Raw genomic sequence first — 19,323 nt, forward strand, 5'->3', positions numbered from 1 at the left:
CGTATCTGTAAAATGGGTGTGATGATAATGTCTTCACCTGGGCGATTGCTAAGAGCATCCAAAGGCTGAATGCACTTAATAAATATTAGCTGTTACTACCGCACTAACTACTGAGCTGGGGAGTGTATCTGCCACAAAGCTACAGTGATAGGGGTGTGTTCCTGTCTCTTCTTTTGCTGTGTTGTCGGCACCAGGTCGAGTGAAGCAACACTCTCTTCCTGACCCAAAGTGCTTAACTTGTAAATCTGAGAGCATACTCTTTTATTCAGGATGCCTGTGTGTTTACATGAAAGATGGTTATGCTCTTGGAATGTGACTATTTGTGTTATTTCCCTAAGTTTAATTTCTTTATTCTTGTGCTGAAGGTGTGAGTCCACATTCTGAGGGCTGCTGGAGATTTTTTAAAATGGATTTTTCTGTTGCATCAGCCAAAGCAAATAATCCCTAGGATATGTGTTTCTGTCTCTCTGGGTTTAGCATTACTGAATTTTCGCATATAGCATGCACATGCATGTAATACCCATAGTGTGCATAGTGCTGTTTGCAGAAATAGTATAAGGTGAGTTATTTGCCTGAAAATGGAGTATTTCTGTGGTTTGTGTTTTAGTAGTGGTTGTGTTTTCATTTGGGGCTTCCCTTTAGAATGTGATATACTTGGCCTTTGGCCAGAATGTTTTTTTTTTGTCTTAAGACTAGGTTGCATGGACTAAAAACCCACTGCCGTTGAGTCGATTCCGACTCATAGTGACCCCCTTTAGATTTCCGAGGTGGTAAATTTTTACAGAAGTAGGTTGCCCCATCGTCCTTCCATAGAGTGGTTGGTAGATTTGAACCACCAGCCTTCTGGTTAGCAGTCAGATACCTTAGGCTCTGTGTTACCAGAGCTCCTTAGATTGCATGGTAGTGGCGGTATACTAAACACAGTGACTTTATTCTTCCTTTCTCTCTCGTTCTAGTTTTCAATGGTTCCACCAGGTCGTCACGGGAGAAAGAACCTGTTCAGAAACACAAAAGCAAAGAGGCCACTCCCGGCAAGGAGAAGCACAGTGATCACCGGGCTGACAGCCGCAGGGAGCCAGCTTCTGCGACCCACCCCCCAGCAGCCCCCTCCCCCGGCTCCTCCGCCAAGGGGCTCGCTGCTAACCACCACCCCCCTCTGCATCGGTCGGCTCAGGACTTACGGAAACAGGTAAAGCCCAGCCCTGCAGTGGAGGGGGGATGGTGGCTTGGCCAGAAGTGTGCCTGTGTGTATGTGCTAAATGCCAGCTCCCATCTCACCAGTTAACTGAGGGAAAACGTGAGCAGTAGGTAGCTTCTTTGAACCTATTTCTGGAGGGCTCACAGCACCAGCAATGATGCTCAGAGGTGAGAACAGGAGAAACATCACCTTTGCACAGAGGGGCCAGGTCACATACCTTTCCTTCTGCTAAGATTTGCTAGAGCTTGGGCTGATGGTGGATTCTGGTTTATGTCTGCATGAGTGCCAGTCCACCAGGTGCCATCATCTGTGTGTCGCTCGTGATTTTAACGTGCCCTGGAAGGGTAGGGCTGGGTCTTTGTTTCCTTCATTTTCCCTCTCCCACCTCACTTGCCTTGATCACCAGTCGACTCGTAGACCAATTGGGGAAACATTGTCATCTCTTCAGGACAGATCTTAGGTCAGGCAGAGAGCAGATAACTAAGGCCTGTGGATGGTGTAAGTTCTCAGTGGAGATCCTGGGATATGTATCACTTACTTCCCTTTTATGTGACAACACTTTACCATCAGGACTTTCTAGCAGACTTGCTGCAAGGGCCTCTGCACAGCTTCACAGCTGGTATGATAGGCTGCAGCTAGGCAGCTCTCTTTGCCCCTTCGGAGTCCTGAGCCTTGCGACCAGCCGAGCACAGGTACTCATTGTGCTGGCCACCAAGGCATGGGCCTCCTCCTTGTCCAGTCTGTTTTTCCTGGTTGGAGTCTGATTAGGTAACGGATCCTGCTAGGTCACGGGAATGGCTCCAGGGACCAGCCATTGTTTTTGTCTAAATGTTCTTATCCTCAGTCAGTGATTTTCTACAACTCTGCATGACAGGGAGTAGGAAAAAAGGCCATAGTGACAGGGCATCTGACCCAGCCAGGTGGCAGTGCCCTGACAGAGTGGGAGTTTGGCAGTCCCGCTTTTGTTCCTCACACTTCAAGTTCAGTGAGCCTTGGTGGTTGTTGGCGAGTTTTGACATTGTTGTGTGCCATCGAGTAAATTCTGACTCACATCGACCCTGTAGAATGGAGTAGAACTGCTCCATCGGGTTCTTTTGGCTGTAATCTTTACAAGAGCATATCTCCACATCTTTGCTCCCACACTGGGTAGGCTTGAATCTCCATCATTGCAGTTAGAGCCAAACTGTTGCACCACCAGGGCTTCTGAGCTCTTCTTAGCAGATTATTATATAGAATTAAAATGGCCTCTGGAATAAATAACCAAACCAAACTCACTGCCGTGGACTCAGATATGACTCATAGCCACCCCTCCTTGGGTTTCCAAGGTGGTATCTCTACCAAAGTGGATTGCCCAATCTTCCTTCTGAGGAGTGGCTGGTGGGTTTGAACCGCCAGCCTTCTGGTTAGCAATCAAATCCCTTAGGCACTGTGCCGCCAGAGCTCCCATATATGAGAGTGTAATTGTTAAAGGTTGATTCAGAGTGAGGTGGGGTTGGGATTATGGTTTAAAGACACCAGAATTCATGTTTATGTTGAAGTGTCCTTTACATGCAGTCTTTATTCTTGGTGACGTTATGGGATTTCTCTTTGTGCACATATGAGCATGTCTGTATTCATAGATAGGTAGGTATGAACGCATATATGCACTCCTGATAACCTTTCACTTTCAAATACTGTTCAACTACTAAAGTTCAGTGGAAGCCTCAATATTTGTTTCTGCTGCCCTCAGATGTCCACTCGTTCATTCTTTATAATGTAATTTAAATATTAAACATGTGACTTTTAACATATTTTTAACATTGGCCAGTGTTCCCAGATACACAGACCTCAGTTTTCTCAGAGAACAACCAAGAGTGATAATGGACTTGGCCAGCATCACATGATCTCACACTGGGTCCCCTTGTCAGTGACGAATTATCCAGCTCCCTGGTTCCCGAAGCTTCTGGCCTTGATAGTAACCCGGGCAGAACTTGTCTACAGATGTTTTTGCACATGAAAGAAAACAAAATGAGAAAGGGCTGGACAGAGAGAGATGGACACATACATTGAGTCCCACCTTTTTCACGTGGTTGCCTCCTGCTGGTTTCCTGCCGTTCCTCAGATTCCACGATGGGTGGGCTCATTGTGCATGGACCTTCTGTCCCTTATCCTCCTTTGCTTTTCAGCAGGCATGAGCAGAAAGCATTCTTCCAGGGTTCACCGCTGGAATTCTAACATTACAGCATGATTTGGGCTAAATTAAGACTAGAAGTTGGATCCAGTCAAAGTGCATGCTGGGTCTTTCTGCTCAACCCCAGAGGAGACCTCTGTGGGCAAGAGTGAAGGGCTTGTGGTGGCGACCTAAGTAAGGAGTGGATGTGTGGCTGTCTCTTCACATGTCATCACAATTACATGTGTGTATGCATGCATATACACTTGCGTATGTGTGGTTGGACTGAGTAAAGCTCATGGCAGATTCTCACGTCTTGCCCTTCAGTTGGAGAGTTCCCTTAGTAACTGAACGAGGGGGCTAGCTGTAGAAGACTTGTGGGATGCACAGCCTTGCGCCTTGCCCTGGGTTGCCCCTGCCCTCCTTGTTCTGTGCATGCAGGCTAGACCTTGGGATACCTGCTACGGGGCAGACTCCTGTCACCTGCATAACATGCTGCCTTGATTCACATTAGAATGTTTGCAGGCGATGTCATGGAAAAGACACTGAATATACTTTAAGTGCCTCAGCAGGTGTAACTGTGACAGGGCAAGTGTTTCGGGGGATTTCCTTCCGCCACCCCTCTCCTCTCTCCCTCCCCCACATCCCCTTCTCCAAATGAATTAGGATCCTAGTTGTAGCTCAGCTCTGACACTTCCCTTCACTGAGGTGCAAGACATAGTATTTTACCTTTCCCTGCCCCATTGTTCATTGGGAGCCCATAATGCGAACTCCTCTCACAGGGACATTGTGAGGAATGAAAGGATCATTTTGAAGCCATCAAATCCCATTAGCTAAGTGCGCTGAAAATAAGGTCAATAAAAGCAAATTGCAGATTCTTTTGTGTCTGGTTGATGTAGACGATTAGAATCTGACCTTTCATCTTTTCAACTGCATAAAAAATGTGAGCCCAAAGGATACTCTGATCTTTAATCTCAGGTAGGATTTATTTTTTATGTCAGCATAAGAGAAAGGGATACATGTGATTGCATGAAACGTGGGTGGACGGGCTGGGGGGATACGAGACTATACCCACTTGCTCTAATGATACGTGTGGAGGCCCTGTCTCACAGATCACAGTTTATGGCATTAAAACATCCCCCGTTACCCTGAGTAACACTATAGGACAGTTCCTATCCCTTATAACATGGAAGGAAGATGGGGCAGTCTACTTCTGTAAAGATTTACCACCTTGGAAACCCAGTGGGGGTCTCTGAGTTGGAATCAACTCAGTGACAGTGAGTTTGGTTTGGTTTTTTTGTATCCTTTATAACAAGTCCCTGGGTAGTATAAACAGTTTACACCCTTGGCTTGCTAAGTGAAAGGTTGGAGGTTCAAGTCCACCCAGAGACGCCTTGGAATGATCTTACTCTGAAAAGCCAGCCATTGAAAATCCCACGGAGCAGTTCTGCTGTGACACACATCAGGTGTGGCTGTGAGTCAGAGTCAACGCCATGACAGTTGGTTACTAGTTACACTTTATGAAGGCCTCTCACCAACACTTGGACCCCTTGACCATGTACCTCACCTATGCTGTTTCCTTGGTGTGAGGGCCCTGGGGAGCCTTCTTTATGACGTCTCTGTTACATTAAAGTGAGTACTGCAAGTGTAACAGTGTTGTTGGCTACCATCAAGTTGGCCCCTGTGTGACGACCTCCTCACGCACAAGAGAATGAAATCCCACCCAGTCCTGCATCTCCCATGATAAGTTGCAGGTTGGACCATTCTGATCCATATTACAGCTCTCCTGGGCTGGTTTTCAGAAGAAGCTCACCAGGCCTTTCTTCATAGCTCATCTTCCTCTGGAAGCTCTGCTGATACCTGTTCAGCATCCTAGCAACACACAGCCCTCCACTGACTGATGGGTAGTGGCTGCACATGAGGTGTGTTGGCTGGTAATTGAATCTGGTCTCCTGCGTGGAAGGTGAGACGTCTGTCGGTGAGCTGAGACTCCCCTGTGTGTAGCAGTAAACCAGAAAACCAAACCCACTGCCATCAAGTCAATTCCATCTCACAGTGACCTCCTTTGGGTTTCCAAGGCAATAAATCTTTATAGAAGTGGATTACCCAGTCTTCCTTCTGTGGGTTTGAACCACCAACCTTCTTGTTAGCAGTTAAATGCCAGCCTTGGAATATTCACAGTGGAGCAGTGTTCTGGTTACGTAGTGCCACTCTGACAAGAATATTACACAAATGGGATGCTTGAACAAACAGGAGTTTATTCTCTTACAGTTTGGAGGTTTTAAGTCTGAATTCAAAGTACCAGGCTCCAGGGGCTGGGTGAATGCCCCTCAACTTTGGTCTTCAGCTCTGCCTCCTGCTCCTGGCCCTCTGGAGCTAGAGGCTTTTCTTCACTCAGACAGCTGCTGGCTGCTGAGACTGATAAGCCCAAGATTGACAAGTAAAAAGGCACAGTCCCAATGTTACCAAATCACACGGCAGGCCATCCATTCAAGTCCATTGAAAGTCCCAAGGTTAGTAGAACATGGCAGGCTGCTGACAATGACACGGCTACATGCAGGGTTCAAGCGTGCCATAAGCTAGAGACCATTCCCCAAGGCTGCTGCTTATATGCAGGAAGAAGACTACATCCTTGGGCAGCTACTCAGCTGTTCACAGTAGACTCCACCATGGCGTTGATTACCAGTATTATTATGGGGAATCCTACATCCAGCTGCCCAGCCACTCAGTCAGGCCCAGCCAAGTTGACACACAACCTTAACTACCACAAACAGCATCCACAGCACCTGGATAAATATTTCAATGTGTAGGTACATGACGAAGGGGTTGTCTGTCTGTCTATCTACTTTCCTAAAATAGTTACTCTCATGTAAATACAGTAAAGGACAGGAACAAATTCAGGAAAGTGGAACAAATTCAGGAAAGTGAAACAAAGGAGCTTACACCTAGAGAGTTTTGAAATGTTAGTTGTCCAGGCGAGTCAGGTGGAGGTTACACTTGTACAGAAACGTGAGATGAGTAAGCCAGGATGTGAGTTGCATTGTGAAATGTCCTCAAACATGCTCAGCTTTTCTTACTTACAGCACTGCGGTTGAGCCATAACTTGGTGAAGGAAATTTATCCCCTTGCATGGGGCACCCAGCACACCACTTGGCAGGAAGATCAGCTGAGCTGTGTTACCATTTCAGCAATTGATTTTCAAATGAAAATCTACAGGGCTTGCACAGGAGAACTGGCCTCATACAATTCAGAGTGGGTATAAGCTCTACTCAGGCCAAAGAATTTGGAACTTTTTTATTCTAAGTTCTTGAATATGAAAGATGACTATCCAGATTGGAAAATGTCAGAAAATGGCATTAGCTATAAAATGAAGATTGTTTTCTCCATTTCCTCAGATTACACTTGGGGTTTGAATTGCATGTGTCTGCCCTGTGGTGTTTGCGAGTCAGTTACGTTGCTTAGAGTGAGAAGCTGGTGTTTTAAAAAGACCCGGTGGCCCTGCCAGGTTCCTGGTTGTGGTATGATATTAGCCATATTCCTGCTGTCATGAATGTTTGCTTCCAGTGTGCTCATTTAAGAGCCCCTGGCTGATGTTAACTGCAAGGTTGGAGCTTTGAGTCTATTCAGAGGCACCTCAGAAGAAGGACCTGGTGATTTACTTCTGAAAAGCAAGCCATTGGACACCTTGTGGAGCAGTTCTACTCTGAAGCACATGGTGTTGCCATGAGTCAGTCCACTTTTGGTGGCAGTTGGTGACTCAGCAATACCACTCCTTGCCCTTTTCCTAAGACAGGGACCTGCCACACCAGGAGGCCTCCCTTTCCCTTGCATAATGCACTGCCTGCCCAGTGGAGTCTTCTTTCAGCTTTTTTTTTTTTTTTTTAATATTCAGATTTCAAAGTCAAAAAGAAATTCAGAGGGAAGTAAAACTGTCCCAACCTTAGAAATCAGTTCTCCCTCTCAAGCTCATATACTTGAGCTCTTTTGGAGAGGGTGGGCAGTCATCTGGCTCAATGCCGCCCTCTAGTGGGATAGGAGGGCATGACAGCTCAATCCACGGTTGAACTAAAGACTAAGCAGTAATCATGGGTGACCAAAAACATTTTCACTTAGTTGACTGGAATGTTTGTTGAGTCATTTCTCATCTTCTTCTCTGCTTTGAAAATGTGTGTGTGTGATTTCTTCTTTATCATTACACTGAGTTGATTTAAGCACTGTGTGTGAGAATGATCGGTATAGTGAGAAGCAGTAAGGGTGAGGGAGGATTTTATGTTCTTAGAGTGAACACGATCATATTCAGTGCTCACTGTGGTGTTTGAAATGAAATTTCCCCTATTAAAAAGTCCAGAAGGAAAGCTGGATACCCTGGGGATTTCATATCTTTCACCTCGTTCCCCTTGTGTAAGAAACAGAAGATAACTATTTTTCTGATAGGCTGTGAGAGCTTGTTCAGTTGAATATAACTTCTTAAAACTCCTTCAGCTCTCAGTCTTCCATATTAAATAATTGAAATCTTTCTTGCTTTTTTAACTAGTGGGATTTTTACCCTAATTTGCCTCACCTTTCATAGGAGTAGAGGGTAGCCACCCCAGTTGGAGGTGGTGGCTTTGTGTTGCTGGTGCCCAGGAAGCTGGCCTGCAAGTGTGGTTAGCAGGGAGGTGACTAGGTATAAGGTACAGTCCCCATTAGGTCTGCCCTTGAGCAGTAGTGGTTGTGGTCCTAGGCATCCTGGACAGGCCTCTAGCAAGGACCAGAGTCATCTGGCCAAGCCTTGTCTTTTGAAAGCTCTGTCTCCCCAGAGACCTGGTTCTTGGTTGCTGTAAACTTTGATGGCTATGTTCCCAGGGTAGCCTGAACTATAGGTGTCAGGTGGGTGGCTGTGGGCCAAGGAAAAAATACTGCAGATACCTCACTTTCTGGAGTTGAGGTGGGCATGGGGGGAAAGCGCCAAAGGGGAGTACAAAGCCAGAATTCCCCACCAAAGCTGAAGAGAATGAGCAACTTTATATAAAAGTTGTTCTGCTCGAATGTCTTCATTGTGCACTGGTGAGTTTTGCCCTAAGCCATCGTGTATTGATTCTCCAGTGAGTTAACATGACTTCTCTCTTACCTGCTCAGTGGAAGCACTGCCCTGGCGTGTTCAGCAGTGCCTCCAGACCCAGTGTTGTAAGCTGACCATGGGACCTGGGCCTTTGATTAAGCTGGCACGCAGTGTATGTGGTTTATTTGATTTGGCAGTAGTTGTGGGGGGTGGGGGGAGAGTCTCAATAGCAGGGTAAGAAAATGCCTTCCTCCATTACTTTGTTTTCTCTGGTACCAATTACGTATTGGACCCTTAGAGACAAATACAGGCCAAGGAACGGGCATCTTGGTATTAATTAGTGAGGTAGGTCCTGGGTGTTTTCACCAATGGTGGAACTGGTGAGTCATTGACTGTGTTTTATGCCTACTTTTAGGACACATGATACAGCTTTGGGGACAAATTGGTTCCTGTGTCAAGTTGTCAGGGGGTCATGGTTTCTGCTGGTAGGCATGAAGCGTAGGCACTCAGGGTGGGTTGTGTGCTGGGGTGAGGGAGTACAGTCAATGAAACATGCCTTTTCTGATCTTCATGAACACTTGTGAAGATAATTGTTAAAATTGGGGGGGGTGGGGGTGGGGAGAAAAGGAACAGGGTTACTCAGGTTTCTGGTTGGGTGAGTTTGTTGGCTGCATGTCTGGGCAGTAAGCAGTGTGTGAGCAGCAAGCGGATCCTTCTGCCATTGAAGATGGAGAACTCCACCATCCAGGTGATTCACCTCCCCATGACGTAGCCAAGCTCTGGCGTGTCCCTGAGAAGCCTGGTAGATGGATCCAGGGTTTCTGTCCTCTCCTTTAAGAAGATTGGAGATTGAGATTCTGGATTCTCATTCCTTGCTGAGAAATCAGGATGTTGGGGAGAGGCAGTGGCCCAGGGGTCTTAGGAACTTGGAACCCACCCAGGAGCTCTGGCTTCTACTCTCTCAAACTAAATCAGAATTTTGGTGATAGGACTAGGGAGACCATGTTTTTTAAAAGCTCCCCTGAAGAGTCTCGGGGGTCCTAAGTTTGAGCAGCACTGAACTTGGCAGTTACTGAAGACTGAAAGACTAGATTGGACTTGACAACACCAGGCAGTGGTTCCCATTTTCACAGGCAATTCCTTCTCCATCTTCAGGAGGGGCTAAGCCATATCATGCATTCTGCTGACGGGTGGCATGGTGTAGACTTGGCACAAGTTGTAAGCTGTACCCTAAATGGTTAAAAGAGTGGAACCCTACAGGGGTATGGTAGCCCACTCTCTGAAGATACTGAAGATAAGAGCTCTTCTCTGAGATACTCAAGCCCCTGGGCTCCCTGCTGTCCTGTGTTTAGTGAGCCACAGCAAGATTATACTGTTTGTTTCTGTTTTTCTAAATGGTTTGTTTTGGTTTCATTTGTTGTCAACAGAAGCATTTCAAAGAACAGTTAAAAATCAGAGGTGTTTGCATGCTGTACCACGTTTCCAACTCCAAATAGTAGTCCTTCCCATAGATTATTTAGCTCCATCCCCGCCTCTGTTTTTTTTTTTTAAACAAATTTGTTGTCTGTCTTTGTTTTGTTGCCAGGCTACATTTTATAAAAATTTCCCATCGCTTACTCCAGACACCTTGCTTTCCCCATCAGTCCTGTAGGCTGGCTAGCAGTTTAGGACCAAGGATGTATTTCCTGGCCTTCCCTTTAACCTCTCAGACAGCTTGGGATCCTGACTCCACAATACCTGGTTCCAAAGCCAGGCCTGGTTCACTAAGTGCCCTTGGGTGGCCCCATGGGATATGGTTTTATATCAAAGGCTTAATGGGTTTTGATTGGTTGTAATTGGGGACATGTAGGGAAATCTACTCTTAACGGTTTCTTTTGTCTGTTTTCAGAATGGATACTTCAAGGTGATAGTGACTCAGGGGTTCTCAAAGGAGGGTCCCTTGTCCAGTAGCATAGTGTCACCCAGGGCCTTGTTAGGAATGCACGTTCTAGGGCCCCTCACCAGACCTACTGAGTGAGAAGCTTCAAGGCAAGCACCCAGACATCTGTTTAATAAGCCCTCCCAGGGATTCTGTAGCACAGCCATGTGTGGGAACCACTGGTTTGGGCAGACACAGGAAAACTCGTGTTTTTTTCCCCCTCACCCACTTCAGTGCTGTATACATCTTCCTGGGCTAGGCCTGGCTAGGGTTCCAGAGGTTGGTTGGTCCCAGCCCCTGCCTCTGGGAACCTCTGTTGGCAAAGGATGTGTAGGCACCGAGTGGGCTCACTCACTGCTTTACAGTGGCCGCTCAACCAGGCACAGTGGGAAAGGTGCTTGCAGAACCTAATCTGTGACCACCACTGTATCTTACAAATGAGGAAATGCAAGCTTTCCTGATTCTGGCACACCAGACTGCTGCCACCTTCCTCTCGAGGGAGAAAAGAGGGCTGCACTTTGTGTCCTGTTTCCTAGTAATTGTGCAATATTTAGTTTGCCTCTTTTGTAGACGGAGGGTGGTGATGGTTATGAACCCCTGGAGCTTTTGAGTTCAGGTAAGAAATTGGTGCCCGGGAGGTTACGTGACTTGTTAAGGGCCACTCATCTGTGTTCCGTGGCAGAGGTATGAGGCAGTATTTGCGCTGAACCCAGCGAGTCCAGTCGCTCCCATGGCAGTCCTGTCCTCCTCCTCATTTTGAAGTTAATGCATTTCCGATGCCGACCATGTCACACCTGATAACAGTCCCTGTGTACAGGTGGTAGGTTTTTGTGGGTACAGGGTTCCATGGTGTCCAGCTGCACATGGCTCATGTGGAAATGCTGCTTCTGCCTGGGCAATTCTGGGCTTGGGGTGGGAAGAGTTAGGAACTGCATATGCAGAAGAGGGTGTGAGTGTTTTGCTTCACCAAAGAGGTTAGATGTGTCCACGTTCCATCCAGCAAGGCTTTCTTTGGGGCCCGATCTCAAAGGTGGTGAGAGACAGATAGAAAGACAGATGCTAACACTAGCAGCCACATCTCTGGGCCTGGAATATAACTGTGCCTGAGCCAAACCAGATGTGTGTTCTTTTCCTTTCAGTTGGATTGTATTTTATTTTAAGCATGTTAAGTTTCAAATTTCTGTGGGCAGATTATGCTGAATGTGGAACACCCAGAGGACAGAAAACATGTTCTTTTCTTGGATACGGGTAGCCAGACAGACAGAGTATTGTTTTATTCTTGTTTCTTTCCCTTCCTTTTTACCCAGTTGGGTAGGATCTTGCTATCATAAGCTCTCCTTACCCTGTGACGAGTATCGTTAGGCACCAAATTTCTCAGAAGAGCTGTAGGAACAAATACGAATGGTAAAATGCACCAGGAATCCCAGCTGCAAAGCACCTGTGTCAGTCTGGGTATTTTTGTGCAGAAAGATAGATGTGCAGTAGTACTGGGATTCTGAAAATGCATATCACAACGTTTCTAATTGGCAAATATATAGTGTTTCCCTTTGCCCATGTCTCAAATTACTAGAGGCAGGCCAGGCAACTAACTGGCTCTGTTTGGAGTAGCCTTTTGTAGCGTGAGGGCTGGCAGCCATCTTGACAGGCACTAATTCTGCTCTTCTCTCTTTGCTCCCCCTGCTGCCTCCCAGGTTTCTAAGGTAAACGGAGTCACTCGAATGTCATCTCTGGGTGCAAGTGCAAGCAGTGCCAAAAAGATGCGAGAAGTCAGACCTTCACCGTCCAAAACTGTGAAGTACACTGCAACGGTGACTAAGGGGACTGTCACATACACCAAAGCCAAGAGAGAACTGGTCAAGGAGACCAAACTCAATCACCACAAGCCCAGTTCAGCTGTCAACCACACAATCTCAGGGAAAACTGAAAGTAGCAATGCAAAAACCCGCAAACAGGTGCTATCCCTCGGAGGGGCGTCCAAGGCCGCTGGACCCGCCGTCAATGGTATCAAGGTCAGTGGCAGGTTGAACCCAAAGTCATGCACTAAGGAGGTGGGGGGGCGGCAGCTGAGGGAGGGGCTGCGGAATTCCAAGAGGAGACTGGAAGAGGCACACCAGGCGGAAAAGCCGCAGTCACCCCCCAAGAAAATGAAAGGGGCGGCCGGTGCTGCTGAAGCCCCGGGCCGAAAGGCGGCCTTGGCAGCTCCCCCAGAGAAGCCTCTGCTGAACGGACATGTGAAGAAGGAAGTGCCAGAGAGAAGTTTGGAACGGAACCGGCCCAAGAGGGCCACAGCCGGGAAGGGCACACCAGGCAAACAAGCACACGGCAAGACGGACAGCGTCTCCTGTGAAAATCGTTCTACCTCGCAGACTGAGTCCTTGCACAAGCCCCACGACACGGCCTCGGGCAAGCAGGAAAAGGGCTGCAGCAAGGCTGGGTGGGCAGCCATGGATGAGATCCCCGTGCTCAGGCCCTCCGCCAAGGAGTTCCATGACCCGCTCATCTACATTGAGTCGGTGCGCGCTCAGGTGGAGAAGTTCGGGATGTGCAGGGTGATCCCGCCCCCGGACTGGCGGCCTGAGTGCAAGCTGAACGATGAGATGCGGTTCGTGACACAGATCCAGCACATCCACAAGCTGGGCCGGCGCTGGGGCCCCAACGTGCAGCGGCTGGCCTGCATCAAGAAGCACCTCAAATCTCAGGGCATCACCATGGACGAGCTTCCACTCATAGGTAAGGCTGTGGTGGGCGGGTGGGTGAGTGGGCGGCCTTGCTCAGTTGCTCGCTTGCGTGCTCTGTGGGCCCTCTGGTTCTCCCTCCCCACCTGCCATCAGACCCCCATCCAAGTGTCTCCTTTTTGCCCCTTACAGAGGCTACTGGAGGAGTGGGGCCTCCCTGAGCTAATTTATAGTCTTTTCTCAGGTCCTGGGCAATTGTAGCTTCCAGAGAGTTGGCATTTGTGTTACTTTCTTATGGCTGCCCTGACAGTACCACAGACTGGGTGATTTAAGAAAAGAATTGTTTTATTGATTGATTGAGTTGTTGTCTCACAGTTTTGGAGGCTGGGATTTTGAGACCAGTGTTGATTGCTCCTGAAGCTCTGTGTTCAGTGCCTGCCTCCCAGCTTGGGGTGGCTCTAGGTGTTCGTTGCTTGTAGATGCAACCCTCCACACCTCTGCCCTCTTCCCTCTGGGTCTGTCTCTCTGTGTTTTATGTTTTATAAGGATACCACTCTCACTGCATTAGAACCCAATCTGTTCCAGTCTGACTTCGTGTTAACTGATGACATCTGCAAAGACCCAATTTCCAAACAAGGTCACCTTCACAGGTACAAGCGTTGGGACTTCAACATAGCTTGTTGGTGGACACCATTCTATCCATCGTTGTATGGATGAGTTTTAGATCTTGGATGGGTTCCTGCTTGCCAGGGTCCTGGCCAGCATTCTGAACTGGCTTCCCACTGGGGCTCAGCAGTATCCAGGGCAGATTGAGAAGAGTACCGCTCTTCACAGCCTGCAGCCCATCTCCCTGTGGTGTCTTTATCTCCTCATCCTTCTTACCTTTCTCTCTCCTCATATTAAGTTTGGTTGCTTTGGTGTTCTCCTGGGTCCTAGCAGAGGCCACAGGAAAAAGGGCATGCTTAACTTCCTAGACCAGGTGCCACTCTGGAGCTGGTGATGGTTCCCTTAGTGAATTGACATCTTGGTGATCATGGGGACCCAGGCAGAGCCTACACATGGTCCACCTATATCCCCTTCTTCCTCTCCCACCTGAGACAGGTAGTACTTCCTTCCTGAACCTGTAGGGAACAGTCACACACTCCCCTTCAGCTTTAGACTCAGGACAGGAGGCAAGGACTGTGCCCACCTCCTCCGTTTTGGAGATCTGATTTATCAAAGATAATGAGACATTTGGCAGTCATTCTAGTGTTGTAGATGGGTAGGAAGACGTGGCTTATTGCAAAATGGAGGCTTCATTATTCCTCTCGGCAGGTGACTGCCAAGGCTAGTGGCTGTTTTAAGAGTCACTCAATTTGAAAGGATTCTTAGTTTAGGGTCTGCTGTCACGGATGACAAGCAGTAGACATGGTGACATGGGGCTGGGGGGAAAGATCCCAGTGTGCTTACCATATACCTGAGTCACAAACAGGAAGAGCACCTTGGGGTTGGCATTGGCTGTACCATGTGTGTGCATGGGTCACCGGAGCACCCAGAGATGGCACCTGTGTCCACAGCCCTGAGTTCTCCTGCCCAGAATGAGTCCTGGGGACTCAAAAGAAGTGTCCCAAATTCCCTCTTTCTGCTTGGTGCATGGAGGATGTCTGTGGACAGGTAAGAATGGTGGCATCCATTATGGCCTCCAAAACCAAATACCAAACTAAGTGCTGTTAAGTCGGATCCAACTCATAGCGACCCCATTGTGGGTTTCCTAGGAAGATCACTACGGAAGTAGATTACCCAGTCTTTCGAGGAGTGGCTGGTGAGTTTGAACCTCCAGCCTTGTAGTTAGCTGTCACATGCCTTAGGCACTACGCCACCAGAGCTCCTTGATGGTCTCCAGCAACCTAGTATTCATATTCATTTCAGTTGGGTAACCTTGACTTCCAAGAAATGGCTGTTAATTACATATTTAGGCTTTTTGCCATGATGCAAGATTTTATGCCATTTTAGTAATCTCAGAAGGATCTATGGTTTGGATTGAGCTCAGACCTACATATCTGTGTTCAACCATCAACCAGGGGGAGTTGGAAGAAAGGTCTGGCAATCTCCTTCTTTAAAAATTATGGTCAAGAAAATCCTGTGGTGCACATCTCTGTTCTGTGTGACGTGTGGTCTCTGTGAGTCAGAAACAAGTCGATGACAGCTGACAGTAACACTGCAGAAAGAGACACCCTTTCAGATTTCCTACCTTCCTGGTTGACTCGTATTGAAGCTCCTTTGACACCATTGGTGTGACTTCTCTCAATTTCTGCCTTGGCGTTAGGAGACCTGTGATTGGGGTCCTGCCTGCAGTTGACAGTCTGAGATATCCTGGGTGCAGCACAGAATCTCAGGCTCCCTCATTTTCCCCATTGGAGAGTCTTCCTCATTGACCTTGCCCCCACCACTCACTTGTCCACAGACGGCCAAGTTGGCCAAGTCCACTGTCCCAAGTGCAATAGATGGAATTCAGGATCCTTCTCTCCAAAGCTCTGGTCCTGGTGAGATACTGGCACATTCTCTGTCCGTGGTGATGCAAGTCCACTGTCTGTTAGTGGCCTGCTCCATGCACTGAGGGTTTTCTAAGGGAGCCGTTAGGGTGCAGGAGCCACAAATGTATCTCTACTTTGCACAGATTGAAAATTCCCTTAAAAATTTCCCTTGCTCACCTAGCATTTTATTGAATTAAAAATCAAAACCAAACCAACTGCCTTCGAGTAGATTCCAACTCAAGGAACCCTGTAGGATAGAGTAGGACTGCCCCTGATGGTTTCCAAGGCTGTAAGTCTTTACGGAAGCAGACTGCCTCATCGTTCTCCTGCAGAGTGCCTGGTGGGTTCTGTCTGACAACTGTTCATTTAGCAGTTGAGTGCTTAACCATTGTGCCACTAGGGCCTCTTATTTTATTGAATATTTACCTCAAAATGGCCAGTGAGCAATTATTTTGGAAGGGTTTCATCCTCTGTGTTGGTCAGAGGGAGATGATTTTTCTGGGTCACATCTAGGTAGAGCCCTGTGGTTTGCATGTAAACATTGGAATTTTGCACACTTGTTCAGTGCTGTCGTTTGACAGAGGGGAATAAAATTGGAGCATGTGTCTTTCTGTTGTAAGTGGTCCCTCTGAGTGGCTTGTGGAGGATGCTGAGAGACAGCTCAGGTGCCTTCCCTGTGGTGTTGCCTATCACCCTGGAAATGCCGTGGAATTGAAAATAAATTACTCACATGCACACACACGTGTCTGCGCACGCACGTTTCTGCGTGTGAGATAGCTGTCATGTGGGTGAGCTCGTTGACATCAGGGCTGTTCTGAAAGATTCTGGGACACTAGTATAGCTGGAAGGGGCTCTAGTGACGTAGTGCCTATGGCATTTGACTGCTAACCAGAAGGCTGGTGGTTCAAATCCACCAGCCACTCCTCAGAAAGAAGATGAAGCAATCTACTTCCGTAGAGGTACCGCCTCGGAAACCCAAGAAAGGGTTGCTAGGAGTCGGAATTGACTCGATGGCAGTGAGGTTTTTCTTTGGTTTAGTATTGCTGGAAGCTGAGCCCATGACGTGTCCCTCCTCACCAGAGATGAGCTCCCTGTCTCCTTAAACCTGCTTCTCCGTAGTGTGTCCGAGGGTGCAGTGGAACAGCTGTGCTGAGACTCCAGACCCTGAGATGTTCCACTCACACACCTGGACGACCAGCTCTTCTGCTGTTTAAGACTCTGCCGTAGCGTCACCCTCTCAGACACCTTCCCTGACCATCCCTCTCTAACTCTCTGGCCCCTTCATGTCACCTGCTTTGTTTATGTAGCTTTATAGCACGTGGCTGTTCCCAGCATAGTTTAATGTCCTCTCTAAGATATTAGCTCCCCAAGGGCTAGAGATTTTGGCAACAAAGTCTCTGGCACCTAATAGTCACTTGTGAACTCTGTTGGATGAAGGTGTTTTCCCTTGTTCTTTTATAACCACCCGCCCCTGTGTTTCCTTCCCCTGCTCTTCCTGGCTGCTCCGTCCCAGGAGGCTGTGAGCTCGACCTGGCCTGCTTTTTCCGGCTGATTAACGAGATGGGCGGCATGCAGCAAGTGACTGACCTCAAAAAATGGAACAAACTCGCAGACATGCTGCGCATCCCCAAGACTGCCCAGGACCGGCTGGCCAAGCTCCAGGAGGCCTACTGCCAGTACCTGCTCTCCTATGACTCGCTGTCACCTGAGGAGCACCGACGGCTGGAGAAGGAGGTGCTGATGGAGAAGGAGAGCCTGGAGCGGAGGAAGGGGCCCCTGGAGGGCCACACGGAGCACGACCACAGCAAGTTCCACTCCCTGCCCCGCTTTGAGCCCAAGAACGGGCTCATCAATGGCGTGGCCCACAGAAATGGCTTCCGCAGCAAGCTCAAGGAGGTGGGCCAGGCCCAGCTCAAGACAGGCCGGCGGCGGCTCTTTGCTCAGGAAAAGGAAGTGGTCAAAGAGGAGGAGGAAGATAAAGGCGTCCTCAGTGACTTCCACAAGTGTATATATAAGGTAGGCCTCCTCTCCTTGCCCTGTGCCCCAGGCCCCCACCCTGGGCTGCAGGGATGCTGTGAGAAGCAGATTGCATGACGGGATCAGTGTCCTAGAATACCCTGGCAGATTGAGGGGCAGGCTAGCTAACCAAGGGTCAAGGAAGCAGCCAGGCAAACCTCCCTGGGAAACATTGCATTTGTAATAAGTGTGTGTAGAGACTGGGTGGTCTGGTGGTCGGGGGTCAGCCAGCCTGGCTCTGCCACTAGTGAGCCTCTTGCCCTCTTGGGCCTTGGTTTTCTTCTTTCAGTGAGCATTGTGTTAGGTTGCAAGGTAATGAGAGTATATATTGCCTGCTATTCTGAGCCCACTGGCTCATTCTGATGGATGAGAGCTACCCAGAGTGACGGGGGCTTCTCAGACTGACTGGACCCTCCTGTTTTCCTTCCTTCCTCATTGGTTTCTTGTAGCCTGCTGCTCACTGGTGGCTCCCAGTTGGACTTTGCCGGGCCCTTCCTGTGGAGAGCAGTTCCTAATAAAGCTATCAGAGTAGATCTCACCATTAACAGGCTGCGGCAAGAGGACAGGGAGAAACTAGCGAATGCAGTGTGTACAGCGTTTTCCCAGGTCTGCCAGACCTTGTGGCAGCATCAGCTGCCCCAGGAAGACTTATTTCCTCCAAGAAATGAGGCAAAGTTGTACTGACTCTCAGTGTGGCAACCTGCCCTTGGTGCATGGCTCTGCTCTGCAGTAAGGCTGTAGCTCCGCCTCCTGTGGGACTGCCTCCCTCCCCTGCCCTGCCTGCCAGGCAGCAGGAGACCCAGGGCCCTCCAGCCTGTAGGCGCCCTGGCTGTGCCCTCCAAATAGCAGCCTGAGTTGCTTGAGCTTTAAGGGGTGCACACTTTACCCCCGTGGTCCCAGTTCTGGGTTGACTGGGAGGAAAGTCCTTCCTGGTGAGGCCTCAGGGTCCTGCCCATGCCTCTGATGAGAACCAGCCACTGTAGTCATGTCACATGCAGGCTAATACACATCAGTTGATGCTGAAATTGTTCGAGTCAGGTCCTAATCAAGGTATCAGTCACCTGACCCCCCATCCAGCCCCACTTCCTGCCTCACTGCTGGCGTTGACGTGCATCAGAGCGCCAGGTCCCCTTGAAGACGTCTCAGAAATATATAGAAAGAGTCTGTGGCTTGTCTCCTAGTTCAGTCTTTTGGCTTTGAATCAGATTTCAGACTGCCACGTGCACTCTGCCATACTTTTCATCTTTCTCCTAGACCTCATTTCTTGCTTTAGAATTTATCCTGCTTGCCTAGAAGTTCTTCTGTTAGGGTCTCCTTTGCTCCAAATAGTCATTCTGCTCTGATCCCCATTGGCCTTACCCAGGGTTGGCTCCAAGGATGGCCTTGTGGGGTTGGAGAAGCGCTGCCTGCAGTCTGATAGCAGCCGTCTTGTATTCAGAACTTTACGTGTTTTCGTGAAAAGGGAGAAGGACGACCACAGCCTATAAATAAACTTGGGAGCATTTTTTGTGTGTGTCCTGAGTGTTTACCTGAGAATTCCTCCTCTGCTGTGAGTCAGTTAAAGCCACTCATTAAATCTGTCACACATGAATTGAGAGAGAATGTCAATTTTTGTGATTTTTTACTTAAGAAAAGGCCAATGCTCAGAGAATGAATTCGAGCCAGGTAAGACTGAAAAAAATGCTACGTTAGCGGTGTTCGTACGTTTTGTTGAGCTTGGCCATGGCCATGGTCTGGTGGCTGTGGGTGGTGCCCGGTGCAGCCCTATGTGGCCAGTGGGGCCAGTCCACGGGGTTCCCTGCAGTCCCTTAGG

General features: G+C 48.6%; 1 protein-coding gene across 1 annotated transcript in view; it reads left to right on the forward strand.

Moving 5' to 3' along the window:
* JARID2 (jumonji and AT-rich interaction domain containing 2) overlaps positions 1 to 19,323 on the forward strand; it is a 185,064-nt gene that overhangs the window by 138,383 nt on the left and 27,358 nt on the right. Inside the window, exons 5-7 of the mRNA XM_007951903.2 lie at positions 957 to 1,189; positions 11,998 to 13,036; positions 17,008 to 17,510. Coding sequence (XP_007950094.2) covers positions 957 to 1,189; positions 11,998 to 13,036; positions 17,008 to 17,510 — 1,775 coding nt within the window. The remainder of the gene's footprint in view (positions 1 to 956; positions 1,190 to 11,997; positions 13,037 to 17,007; positions 17,511 to 19,323) is intronic.

Source organism: Orycteropus afer, unplaced genomic scaffold (assembly GCF_000298275.1).
Source record: "Orycteropus afer afer isolate SDZICR_OR568_19922 unplaced genomic scaffold, OryAfe1.0 scaffold00012, whole genome shotgun sequence".
NCBI classification, from domain to species: Eukaryota; Metazoa; Chordata; class Mammalia; order Tubulidentata; family Orycteropodidae; genus Orycteropus; species Orycteropus afer.